The sequence below is a fragment of the Cuculus canorus genome, chromosome 1, assembly GCF_017976375.1.
Source record: "Cuculus canorus isolate bCucCan1 chromosome 1, bCucCan1.pri, whole genome shotgun sequence".
Classification (NCBI taxonomy): Eukaryota; Metazoa; Chordata; class Aves; order Cuculiformes; family Cuculidae; genus Cuculus; species Cuculus canorus.
Genome location: NC_071401.1, coordinates 11,342,763 through 11,355,782, shown reverse-complemented (window position 1 = coordinate 11,355,782; position 13,020 = coordinate 11,342,763). Strand labels below are relative to the sequence as shown.

Below are 13,020 nucleotides of genomic sequence, written 5' to 3'. Positions count from 1 at the left end.
TAATTACATTAGAACAGATTTAGAACCATATGGCCAAAACCCCTCCAGATACATTTAGCCAATAGGGTAACTCTATTCCCTTCACCACATGCTGAAGCAGGAGATATTAAACTTATTTACAAGCACATGCTATTAAACTAGGTCCAACACTGTTAAGATACTGTCTTATTAAATACTTCTTAACTGTGCAATTCATACAGAGGAGAGAACATATGCTGGCTTTCACTTCTTTTGTTGGTATCAGCCAGAGCAAATTCAATGCAGTAATAAACAGCCCAGAGACAGATAAAGTATGATTTTTAAGTAAGTTCTATACTGCTCTAAGAATGGTTTACACCAAAAAAGTCAATATTTCTCTGCTATCAGCAATTGCTCAGAAGCACAAATTCTTAATTCCCGAGTAACCTCCAAGTCACATTTAATGTTCATTTTTGTGTGACATTAAGTGAGGAATCATCCTTGCAACCATCTCTCCCTTCTAATGAAGAATTTAATCGATCCTTTAAACTATCAATTGACTCTCAAAGAATTTACAGTTCTGTCTAGTCTCATGTCAAATCCATGTTCAAATTTAATACACTTTAAAACAGATAGAAAATTATGCATTTTCATTGTGAAGCTCAGCAACTAAGATAAACTGATTATGAGTTTACTGCTCATTGTGAACACATGAAAACCTGATTTTAAGGTCACCTTTTACTTTACTTCCAAATGTCTTCTGTGCTTGAAGAGATAATGGAGATCTATGGTTCCACATAATTCTCAAGAATGTGATTCTTCCTACCTTTCATACATGTTAACCTAACATTTGTCTACGTCGGAAGACTTAAACCACAACCCAAAGGGCGGTCCACACACTGACCACACAATATGGAGCAAGTCCATCAGGAACTTTCTTCTTGTGTGATGTAGGCTTATTGCTTCAGCTCCAGCCTATTCACAACACTTGAAGCCAGGGATACTTCATGTTTCTCTCCATTATTATTTTCTCCCACCTGACCCCCTGAGGAAAGGGAACTGCACTGTTACCAAGTTCATTAGGATGAGTGCTGAGATCAGAATCCATTAAAAATCCACTGTTAGTCTAAAAAAAAACAAGATCCTTACTTTGAAAGGAATTGTAAAGAGTCATTAACAAGGGAAAAAAACCAGGTGTTTAATCAGGAGGCTGCATCTGTTTATTTATCTTAATGTAATTCAGATAACCAGGGACATTCAGGAAAGATTTAAGATGTTGTTCTAGATTAAGAGCACTGACTTCTGTGTCTTACCCTGGGTACCACCACTTACACCCTGTTCAGCCCCTCCCTAATTTAAGTCCCCAACTGTCACAGGCTCTGTGCCCTAGAAGAAAAACAGCTTGTGCTTGAAAACTTTCAGTTTAAATAAGACACGATAATGGAGATATTTTAATAAATCAATGGTTGATACGGTCTATACCAAGAGCAAAATAGCTTCTCACCATCCTAAACACATAATATTAACTATCACCTACATTGGTATTTTGACCCAGCTGATAGTTATCCTATGTCTGATATGCAAGAAGCATCCTATAATAAAAATTTCAAACTGGTGGTTAAGAGAAACATTTACCATTAATAATGCTTGTTCACTGCCTCCCCTATTATCAGCAACACTAGTTTGCCCAGGGTGGCATACTGAGAACCCCATAAAATGTCTTAAACTATCCCTACTGCATTCAGTAGACTGACTGACAGATAAACAGTCAGTATAAACAGTCAGAAAAATACTGTTTGTGGAGAATATCCCTGCCTCCCTGTAATGGAATTTCACAAGATATTTGAGTCATCCATATTACACTCCCTACAGCTTCTACTTAAAGTGCACAGACTACCAGGCTGGGTTGCAGAGACAACAGTGGGAAGGACCTCTGCATACAAACAGGAACACCTGCAAAGAACAGAGAAATTAAATAGCATAAATTATTTCTGTACAGGTTTTTTTCAAAGCTGATGATGTGCAGTTCTATTAACTGAGGTCTCCCTTCTGACAATTTGAATTTCTTTTCTACTCAAAACGCCCTTTTTCCCCTCAGTCTATCCTGACCCACTTAGACAAAAGCCAATATTCAGCACGGCCAAGCAAACTACGCTTGCGATCCCTTCTTATTCTCCAGGCCTGGAAATGGAAATCTGATAATAAAATCTCCAGACTAGCTCCCGTAGCTATGCCAAGCCAGGGAAGAATTATACCACTATCTACTCTCCCTCAAATCTCTCTAGCCAGAAAAAAAGGTTCAAATAAAGAACCAAATGAGTATTAACAGCTCACTCATCAATGCAGGAAAGAGGAAAAAACAAAGATGCTTAACGAACCATATTATTTTTTTTTCAGATTTCAAAACACCACCATTTAAAAATAAGTGAAATTTGAAGCACTAATTAAATAATATGCATAAATTTAAAGCAAATGCTCACAGAGTCCACATCTCCAAACCACAGCCTGTGATTTGGCTAATGCAACACACCACTCCTACCAGCAGCATTAAGTCTTAACAGAGGACAGCCTCCACGCTTGGCTAACCCACTCCCAACAGTAAACCTCAAAGTTCTTTTGAAGAAAATCCTCCTCCCCACTTTCTATCCCTTCCTGCCTCCACTCCCTCCCTGTAATTCAGGGAAGAGTGTGGTTTTGCTTTTATTTTTTTTTTTAAATAAAAGTGACTATTCCAAATGAGTGCGGTTCCTACCAGGCCACCTCTTACAGCTTTTCATTGCAAAACAGCGTCCTTCACCAGAGGTTCATTTCATTCATGCCACTCTCATTACAAGTCTAATGAAAATTTAATAGTTCTGCCTTCTCATTTTCAGCACAGAAGACTAGAAAGGTACAAGGAAAAGTTTTTACGCTAGCTTTTAAGGCAAAAGTGGAAGAACCCAAGAACATTCAAGACCAGCACACACATGTGAAGAGCAAATAGTGTGCTCCGATTCCAGGCAGCGAAGCCAATAATTACACAGAGGGATGGGAGAACAATAATTGAAAAGGGTCAGACTATGAAGAGATACAAATTAATGCAAGACTCCTGAGGACTGGGAAGGGGAGAAATCATGGTATCTCTGGATTTTCATTACATATATTTCACAGGAGAGAATCTTATTCTCTAAGCCGGATTTTTTTAATGCAAATCTTCCAAGGAAAGTAAGAACACATTACAAAGGTGAAGGGCCTGCTGCTGACAACCTTAACTACCCTAAAAGGTTGATTTTGTTGCTCTTGGTTTACAGCTTTAACATTTCGGACCCTCGGAGACCCATACTCTCCCTCTACCTGTCTATCTCATGCGGGATAGTGAAGGAGTGACCCGAGCTGGTTTCACCATGGCAGTGCTCCAGGGGACTGAAGACACAAATACCGAAGGCAGACACCGTGCTTTACACAACAGAAAGTTGCTAAAATTAGAGCCAATAAAAACAGAGCCAGGTTTTCCTGCTAGAGTTTGCAAATCACTTTGAGAACTCCTTTAAAAAGAGGCTCATCAGAGATTTAAAGCCATCTAGGCAATTATAAATTAAGCCAACTACAGCATGATGAGAATATTATTAAGAGCGGTCAAACTACGGAAGACATTTGATTTCACAAAATCAGATTCTCTGTGACAGTCAACTTTGTTATCAGTTTTCCAAAGCCTATGCAAGTTGATGACAAAGATGTTGCATTGTGGAAAAAACAATGTGTTTTCCAAGCATAGGCTTCATTTCGTTGTGTGCAGAATAGATTGAACCAGGTTGACTTTCTTCATAACAGTAGAAACATCCTTGAAAGGCCTCTTATTTCCACAGAACAGGCAGCAGTATCTCCACACACCTTCGTGACTTACGGCGACACATATTTTAGCTTATGAGACCTGACATCAGACTATTTTCGGTTCACTTTTGGGCTACTCACCCACACAGCACAATAAAGTGAATGAAAGTGCCTCTTCTTTTTCTCTTTTTGGATATGATCTCAGCTCCCCGAGTCTAGGCTAGTGCTATTGTAAGTACAGCATCATTTAATGACGTTATCACATTTTTCTATCTTAAAAGTAGGTGCTTTTTTGAAAGCAACAGATCACAGAATCATAGAACAGTTTGGGTTGGAAGGGACATTAAAGGTCATCTAGTTCCAACCCCCCTGCCACGGGCAGGGACATCCCACTAGATCAGGCCCCATCCAACCTGGCCTTGAACACCTCCAGGGACGAGGCAGCCACAAGTTCCCTCGGCAACCTGTGCCAGTGCTTCATCACCATCCCAGTGAAGAAATTCTTCCTTATGTCTTTCTTAGTCTAGTACCAAAAATGTTACTTAGTTTAAATGTACTTAGTTTAGTACCAAAAATGGCGATTGCCCCGACCCGGGTGTAGGACCTTGCACCAGGCCTTGTTGAACCTCATGATGTTCTCAGAGGCCCACTTCTCCAACATTTCCAGGTCCCTCTGGATGACATCCCGTCCTTCCAGTGTGTCAACTACACCACTCAGATTGGTGTCATCTTCAAACTTGCTGAGGGGGCACTCAATCTTGCTGTCAATATCATTGATAAAAATATCAAACAGCACCGGTCCCAGTATGGACCTCTGAGGGACACCACTCGTCACGGATCTCCATCTGGACTTTGAGCCATTGACCATTACTCCTTGAATATGACCATCCAATCAGTTTCTTATCCACTGACTGCCTACCCATCATATCCATATTTCTCCAGTTTAGAGAGAAGGATGTTGTGAGGGACCGTGTCTAAGGCTTTACAGAAGTCCAGGTAGATCACATCCATTGGTTTACCTGTGTCCATTGCTACAGCTACCCCATCATACAGAGCCACTACATTGGTCATACAGGATTTGCCCCTGGTGAAGCCATGCTGGCCACCACTAATCACCTCCCTGTCCTCCATGTGCTGTAGCATAGCTTCTGGGAGGATCTGTTCCATGATCTTCCCAAGCACAGAGGTGAGGCTAGCAGGTGGCTAGTTCCCAGTGGAGTCTTTTCTACCCTTTCTAAAATGGGCACAATGTTACCTTTCTTCCAGTCACCAGGGACTTCTCCTGATTGCTAGGACCTTTCAAATATCATGGAGAGTGGCTTGGCAACCGTATCTGCCAATTCCCTCAGGACTCTGGGACTCATCTCATCAGGTCCCATAGACTCACAAATGTTCAGGTTCTTAAGGCGGTCATGAACCTGATCCTCCTCTACTGTGGGAGGGGGTTTACCCCCAGTCACCATCTCGCTGTCCCGTGACCCAGGAGGGGTGAGGAGAGCGGTTATCAGTGAAGACTGAGGCTAAAAAGTTGTTAAGTACCTCAGCCTTCTCCTTGTCTGTTGATATGAGGTCACCATTTCCAGCTATTAGTGCTATTAGTGGGGGTATGTTCTCTTTAACCTTCCTCTTCTGATTGACGTACCTGTGGAAGGCCTTCTTGTTGGTCTCCATTTCCCTTGCCAAGTTCAGCTCCAGCTGCGCCTTGGTTTTCCTGACCTCATCCCTACACAACTGGGCAGCGTCCCTACACACATCCCAGGTTCCCTGTTCCTGCTTGCACTGCCCGTGCAGTTCTCTCTTGTTCTTGAGTTTAACCAGCAGGGCTCGACTCAGCCACACTGGTCTCTTCCCATTCCTGCCTTATTTCCTACAGATGGGGACTGAGCACTCTTGTGCCTCGTGGAAAGCATTCTTAAGTATTTGCCATCTCTGTTTTGCTCCTTTGATCTAGAGATCTAGAACAAATTATTCCACAATCTCATACTGCTGGACGCCTTAAATTTCCAGCCTAAATCCATGTAGGCCCATTTTACACCCATCTGCTCTTGAGCTCATTTCTCCTCACTGGCTCTTACCATCAGATTGATTTATAGACAAGGATCATATCCCCTCTCAGCCTTTGTTTCCGATGGTTTAAAAAAGCAAACTCCCTTAGTTTCCTTTTGCAAAATCAATATTCTGTTTCTCCGAGCACCCAAACAACTCACCTCCATCCCTATTTAATTAGGCTCCATCCTTCCTGGCCCCTGTACTCCCCAATGACGGTGTTCTCAAGTTGACATTAAGCTGCCGGTCCTCCTGCACACTGATGTCTTCTACCTGCTCCTTCCAAGGAGCTGCTCTTATAAAATCATAGAACCACAGAATGGTATGGGTTGGAAGGGACTTTAAATATCACCTAGTTCCACCCCCTCCGCCACGGGCAGGGACAACTTCCACTAGACTGGGTTGCTCAAACCTCATCCAACCTGGTCTTGAACACCTCCAGGGATGGGGCCTGTTCCAGCGCCTCACCATCCTAACAGTAAAAAAATGTCTTCTTAATATCTAGTTTAAATCTCCCCTCTTTCAGCTTAAAACCATTACCCCTTGTCCTATCACTGCACTCCTTGATTAAGGGTCCCTCCCCAGCTTTAAGTACTGAAAGGCTGCCATAAGGTCTCCCGGGAGCCTCCTCTTCTCTAGGCTGAACAAATCAAACTCTCTCAAGCAGGGAAGGTGATAATTTTAACAAAAGTTATGAGTAACAAATAGCCAAGTCTATAAGTCTTCCATTTCATACTACTGGATTTCACCTCAACTCTCAACACACTAGCGCTCAAGGTCTCCCTGTTTTCTATGAAATATATTTCCCTGGACCAACATTTACCACTTGTGCCATGTGTGTGTCTCTAAGAAAGAGTCACACTCATGTTGTGATTCGGGACAGTGTTAAACCAGATTAATGTCAAAACTGATCCCTTGAAAACCCACAGGTAGTCTCCTCTCAATACAGTGACTTCTCCTTTCAGCACAGCCCACCATCCTCACTCCCCCGACTTCCCAATCACACCCCTGTAATTAACAGGAACAGAATAGACGAAACATGTCAGATCAAAGGTCTCTATTGCCCAGCAACCTGTCACTACCTGCGGGCAACAGCAGACCTGTAACAGCCAGGAAAGCATACAGAAACTTTATCAGAATGCATCGCTACTTCCTATTTACAGGTCCGATCTATTTTTTCCTGTTATTAATTTGTCCAAATACTTTTCAAACCCACTTAAATCTTTGGGTATTTAGACCACGTTCTGTTACTAAATCCCAAATTTCTGGGATTTGCTGCAAGTGCAGCAAGGAGCTCAACCTTTGACATTACTTGAGATGTTTAATTAATGAAGTCAAATTTTAGTCCATCCGTAGCTTTTGGAAGAGGACATTAACAGATGTCTCATCAACAGAAGACTACTACATTAGTCTAGTGTGACCTACTTCTGGCGGTATCATGTCGTACAGATTTTTTTCAAATATCTGTATGCTTTTCTGTCAACATTTGCTTTAGCAACTTGTACCCTATTGAGACTCCTGCTCAAGAAGGAAACTAGGATGGGGAAGTAAGGAGCACTAGAAATTACGTCCATCATGTTGATGGCCATTCCTTCTCTTAGGATCACCCTCATTGGATAGGTCAGTGAAAAATGGGAACCAATCCTGGGTTTCGTATACCTTTATCCAGGACTCCAGCACAGAGACTGGCTCAAGCCAGGAGGGTCAGCTAAGTTGGGTTCACATCCACCTTGCCAAGAGCGACAGATGCTTATAAACCACATGCCCCTACTACCCATTTTGCCAGTGTATTTCTCTCTTGTATTGCCCTCACTGAAATCTAAAACAAAACAAATACTTAATCCTGGAACCATGTTTATGCTCATTTTCTTTTATATTCTATTGACTTGTATGTACATGTTAAAAGAACCTTCTATTTCACATTCTTTGCAATTTGCAACTAAGCTTGGCAAACTCTCCCTATTCCTACAGATCCTGATGTATCAGGATTTTTCCATTCCCTGAAGACTTGCTGGTTATTCCTAAAGCCTTTCTGAAGCAGTTATTTGCTCAAAGAAATACTTACTCCTTTCTATGTACTCTCTTCTTGCTTGCTTGGGCTATTGATTTTGTTTAGACAGGAGAACCTTGGGTTTCCATCAGACTCCAACCCACCCTGGCCAGAACAACATCTCAGAGCTCCCCAACCCAGGGACTCCCCCCACATGCTGGAATTTCAGATGTGAGAGCTGGAGGCTGTCCCGGTCACTGCAATGGCAGCAACTCTTGGCCACCTCTAGGAACAACCTGGCTGCAGCACTCATAGACCATTTTAAACACTTTTCCACACTGATATTGGCACGGTTTCATTACAAAGCCTGCCCACCCAACCCCCAAAGCGGAGCTACTGATCTCGTTTTGCTCATTCTTCCATTTATTTTAAGCTGAGTCAAAGCATCAGTCTCTGTCATCTGTTCAACAAGCTTACGGACCAAATCCAAATCAGCATCACCTATAGCAGGTTGTCTTGTTGCCTTTTTTTTTTTCTCAATCAAATAATGACGTAGCTGTAGTATCTATGACTGTCTAAGCCCTTCTGATTAGCAGCAATTGTTCTGCAAGTAGATCTGGTTATTTAAACTGCCCCATAACAATAAACCCAAGCGGAAATTGTAACTTTTTTACATGAAAAACCTTCCTCATAGGCAAATTTAACCCACGAATGCTTAGCAAGTTTCTAGCTCTACTATAATGAAACTTCCCATAATCAAATATAATTTTGATTAACTTGAAATTAGCTGAAAACTAAAGTACCGCATCTAGCTTCTCCTGTTTCTCTGTTGACAAAGAAACTTACCTTCACTGTGAAAAGCCCAAAACTGTCAAGACTACTTCAAATTTCATTACACACCACCAAGGAGAAAGCTTGCTTTGCCCCTTATAATTCTGAAAGCAAGCATTACCTAAATTGCATTAAAGTGGCTTCAAATGAATACTTAAGACTGAGGAGGGCAGAAGAGATTCAACATGTTTTAAGGCCAATCATTTTTCCAGTACATTATCACATGAGCATTAAAAAAATGGAACACTACCATCAAAAGAACAGATGAGGCAGCACTTATCTGAAGATTATTACACTGAGACTCGGGTCAAATTTGCATCTCACTTCCACCAACCCTTTTTTTTTTCCTGTTTTCTACTTGCATCCTTGCTATGAAGGGCAAAAGGTTAAAATTTACAGGGATTTTTATGACAGCAACTTTTAAATAATTACAGATGTAGTCAGAAGATTTGTACTTCTATGTTTATTGTCCAGCATAAAACACATGTAACAATGTCCTCGTACAACCTCTGCAAGCACAATACACCTATATTTGAAGAAGGTTTCACAGGCTGCTGCTCAATTTCTTTTTATTTTCCCCAATTTTGCAACAAAAGTAGTCAAAATGACCACAAAGCAGGGCAGTGGTGAGCTGCCTTCCTCAACAGACCTAACCAAGTACTTACGTTCTACCACCATCCTCCCCGAATTACTTTAAAAAGATAATAAAAATAAAATAAAAATAATAAAATAAAAAAATAAATCTAATATGGCAAGTTTCCTGTTACCAGAAAAGTAACATCTAGTCCTGTGGCTTCCCCCCCAGTATTAAAGAGGTACAGAAAAAAAGTCCTACCCGGCAAATTAAGACTATGTCTTAAAGAAAAAAAAAAATCAACCATTTTAATTTAATTTTAGATCTACAAGTACTGTCAAGCACCAATTTATTTGTCAACAAAACATTTTGATTATTTGGCAGAACAAAGCAAGCTCCCTCCCTGCTTTCTCCACAGACATATTTGGCACCGGTTAATTTGTATGTCTTTAGACATATGTCAAGTCTGAAGCTGTTTCAGGCTTTAACCCCACAGAACTTCTCTCTTTTAAGTACTTGCTTTTCTTAAAGCAGCAATGCTAGTGAATTAAAGTCAATAAGAGAGTGGATCCTGCAACGAAACAGTTAAAAATCAGACTCTGCTGATGCTTCTCTGATCCATTACATCTCCCGCAAGCTGAGCTAAGAGCTGAGCACCAAGTATCAACTGTAACATGATCCAAGAGTTTATGGAAAAAATAACTGCACATACCAAGCATGCACATTTAATAAGATTTTGTTTCCATTAAAATATTCGAAAAACATGATTTTTTAAGATGGGCTTCTCTCTCTGAGTGATTTTTAACGTTCCTCCTCCCCTCCTCCCCTAAATCCACACCTCCTTTCAAAAAACCAAACCCTTGAAAGAAAAAAAAGAGAAAGAAAAAAAAAAAGCAGTCCTACTGCAGGGAAGAGAGGCTTGAAAAACAACTTTGATTGGCACTTGGCCTGACCCACAGAGGAAGAAAAACAGTTTTTTGGACAAAGAGCGCAAATATTTGAGCTCATTGACTTATGGGCTTTCTTAGTATTTGCGAGAAGCAATCTGGTGCAAAAGGTACAGGGAGAGATGGAATTAAAATAAAGGGAAAAGCAGGATGGCTTTGGTTCACCTCGGGCTCTGGGACTCCTCTGGGCGTCTCTGCAGAGCTCAGCGATTTTAATTCATTGGCGCTGGGCGAACACAAAGCTCCTGGGCTGGGGAGAGGGGTCCGGGTGCTGCCCCTCTCCTGCAGCACACAGGGACGTGGGAATAGGGGGGAAACAGCGGCTTTTGGGGGTGTTTTTTTGTACGTTGGGTGAAAGCTCAGCCTGCGGGTGCCCCGCGCAGAGCAGCAGCTCGGGGATGGATTTTGAGATGCGGGGATAAACTTTCCAAGGGCTGCTGGAAGTCGAGCCCAGCACCCCCAAATTTATTTAAAAGACGGGTAGACGAGGTGTTCAGGTCTGGCGGCAGATAGGAATGGTTGGACTCGATGATCCAAGAGATCTTTTCCAACCCGATTCTATGATTCCATGGTAAATCCCACCTTAGGGGTGCAGCCTGGGACAGGGGGGACAGTGACAGCACCCCGAGGGGTGCGGGACCCTCTGCACCCCCTGGGGCTGCCTGCCCCCCCGTCACCTCCCGGCAAGTCCCACCGAACCCCCGAGCTCAGCATCCCTGCATCCCAGCTCCAGCATCCCAGCATCACCGCCCCCCATTCGGTACCTGTCTCGGCACCTTCCGGCAGTTCCCGCACACCCGGTACTGCCCGGTGGCGGCGGCGGCGCTGCCCACGGGGCCGGAGCCAAGGCGGTTCATGCTGTCCCGTGTCGGGGGGTAGGCGGCAGGGCTGAGCTCCGCTCCGAGCCGCTCAGCGCCCCGCGCCGCCGGCCGCCCCCATCCCGCCGCGCCGCCAACCCCCAGCTCCGGGACGCTGCCTCCCCAGTCCCCCCCCAGCGCACACCCCTGCGCGCTCCGCCAATCAGCGCTCTCCGCCACGCCCACCTATGCCCAGACCAGCCAATCGCAGGGCGCTCCCGCCCGCAGGCCAATGAGAAGAGCTTCGGACCGCTCCCGTCTCCAGGCAGCCTAGGAGCAGGGGGGCGGAGACAAGGGGGCGTGGTCCCAGCCCGCGTCGCTGGGCAGCGTTGGGGAAAGGGGGAGTGGCCAGCGCCTCGGCGCGTGCCTTCTTCTGGCCAATCGGGGGGACTCGTCGCGCCGGATGCAAAGCAGGCCACGCCCCCGCGGTGCCCGGGGCGGGCAGGGGGCGGGCGGGTTGCACGTGTCGGGACGGGGCTGCGAGTTCGCTATAGGGGAGGTTGGAGACGCGCATGCGAGCGCCTGTGCTTTGGGTCCTTAGGGTGGTTAGAAGTGATGACTCAGGTTTTCTAGGCTCCATGCTAATGCGCAGGGATGGAGCGTGTAATTAGGACGGAGAGAGATCTATAATCTGCAGCCTAGGAGGGCTGGGGTGTGAGCCTCTTCTTTTACATCATAGCATCGCTGCAGTTTTCCTTGTTTATGTGCTCTTCAGCTTTCGATTTAAAATATGCATATACGGGCTTTAATGGGAGCAGTGGTGGATGAGAAGCTTGATATGAGCTGGCAGTGGCTGCTCACAGCCCAGGAGGCCAACTGTATCCTGGGCTGCATCTAAAAAAGCGTGGCCAGCAGGGCGAGGGAGGGGATTCTGCCCCTCTATGCCTCTCTTGTGAGACTTCATCTGGAGTACTGTGTCCAGTTCTGGAATCTTCAACATAAGAAGGATATGGAGCTGCTGGAACGGGTCCAGAGGAGGGCTACAAAGATGATCAGAGGGCTGGAGCACCTCCCATATAAGGACAGGCTGAGAGAGTTGGGGTTGTTCAGCCTGGAGAAGAGAAGGCTCAGAGGAGATCCTAGAGTGGCCTTCCAGTACCTGAAGGGGCTACAAGAAAGCTGTGAAGGGACTGTTTACAAAGGCTCGTGGTGATAGGAAGAGGGGGAACGGGTGTAAACTGGAGAGGGGCAGATGTAGACTAGACATACGGAAGAATTTCTTCACTAGCAGGTCCAGGAAGGTTTTTCTGCCCATGTACTCGGCACCAGTGAAGCTGTACCTTGAATCCTGTGTTCAGTTCTGGGCCTTTCACCACAAGAAGGATGTTGAGGCTCTGGAGTGTGTCCAGAGAAGAACAACGAAGCTGGTGAAGGGACTGGAGAACAAGTCTTACAAGGAGCAGCTGAGGGAACTGGGGTTGTTTAGCCTGGAGAAGAGGAGGCTGAGGGGAGACCTTATTGCTCTCTACAACTACCTGAAAGGAGATTGTAGAGAGGAGGGTGCTGGCCTCTTCTCCCAAGTGACAGGTGATAGGACAAGAGGGAATGGCCTCAAGCTGTGCCAGGGGAGGTTCAGACTGAACGTCAGGAATTTTTTTTTCCCAGAAAGGGTTATTGGGCACTGGCAGAGGCTGCCCAGGGAGGTGGTTGAGTCACCGTCCCTGGAGGTATTTAAAAGATGGGTAGAGGAGGTGCTCAGGGACTTGGTTTAGTGGCAGATAGGAATGGTTGAACCCTATGATCTAAGAGGTCTTTTCCAACCTGGTGATTCTATGATTCTATGAGTGTGGTGAGGCACTGGCACAGGTTGCCCAGGGAATTTGTGGCTGCCCCATCCCTGGAGGTGTTCCAGGCCAGGTTGGAAGGGGCCTTGGGCAGCCTGGTCTGGTGGGATGACCCTGCCCAGGGCAGGGGAGTTGGAACTAGATGATCTTTAAGGTCCCTTACAACCCAAATTACTCTGATTCTATGAATCTAGTCCCTCCAATATCAATAAAAGCTTGTTTG

General features: G+C 44.7%; 1 protein-coding gene across 2 annotated transcripts in view; it reads right to left on the bottom strand.

Moving 5' to 3' along the window:
• The window catches only part of SESN3 (sestrin 3), a 42,060-nt gene extending 30,942 nt beyond the window's left edge, over positions 1-11,118 (bottom strand). For both annotated transcript variants that reach the window (XM_054080794.1, XM_054080801.1), the window contains exon 1: positions 10,921-11,118. In XM_054080794.1, the coding sequence (XP_053936769.1) occupies positions 10,921-11,013 (93 nt within the window). In that variant the 5' untranslated portion in view covers positions 11,014-11,118. The remainder of the gene's footprint in view (positions 1-10,920) is intronic.
• Between the last annotated feature and the right edge of the window lie 1,902 nt (positions 11,119-13,020).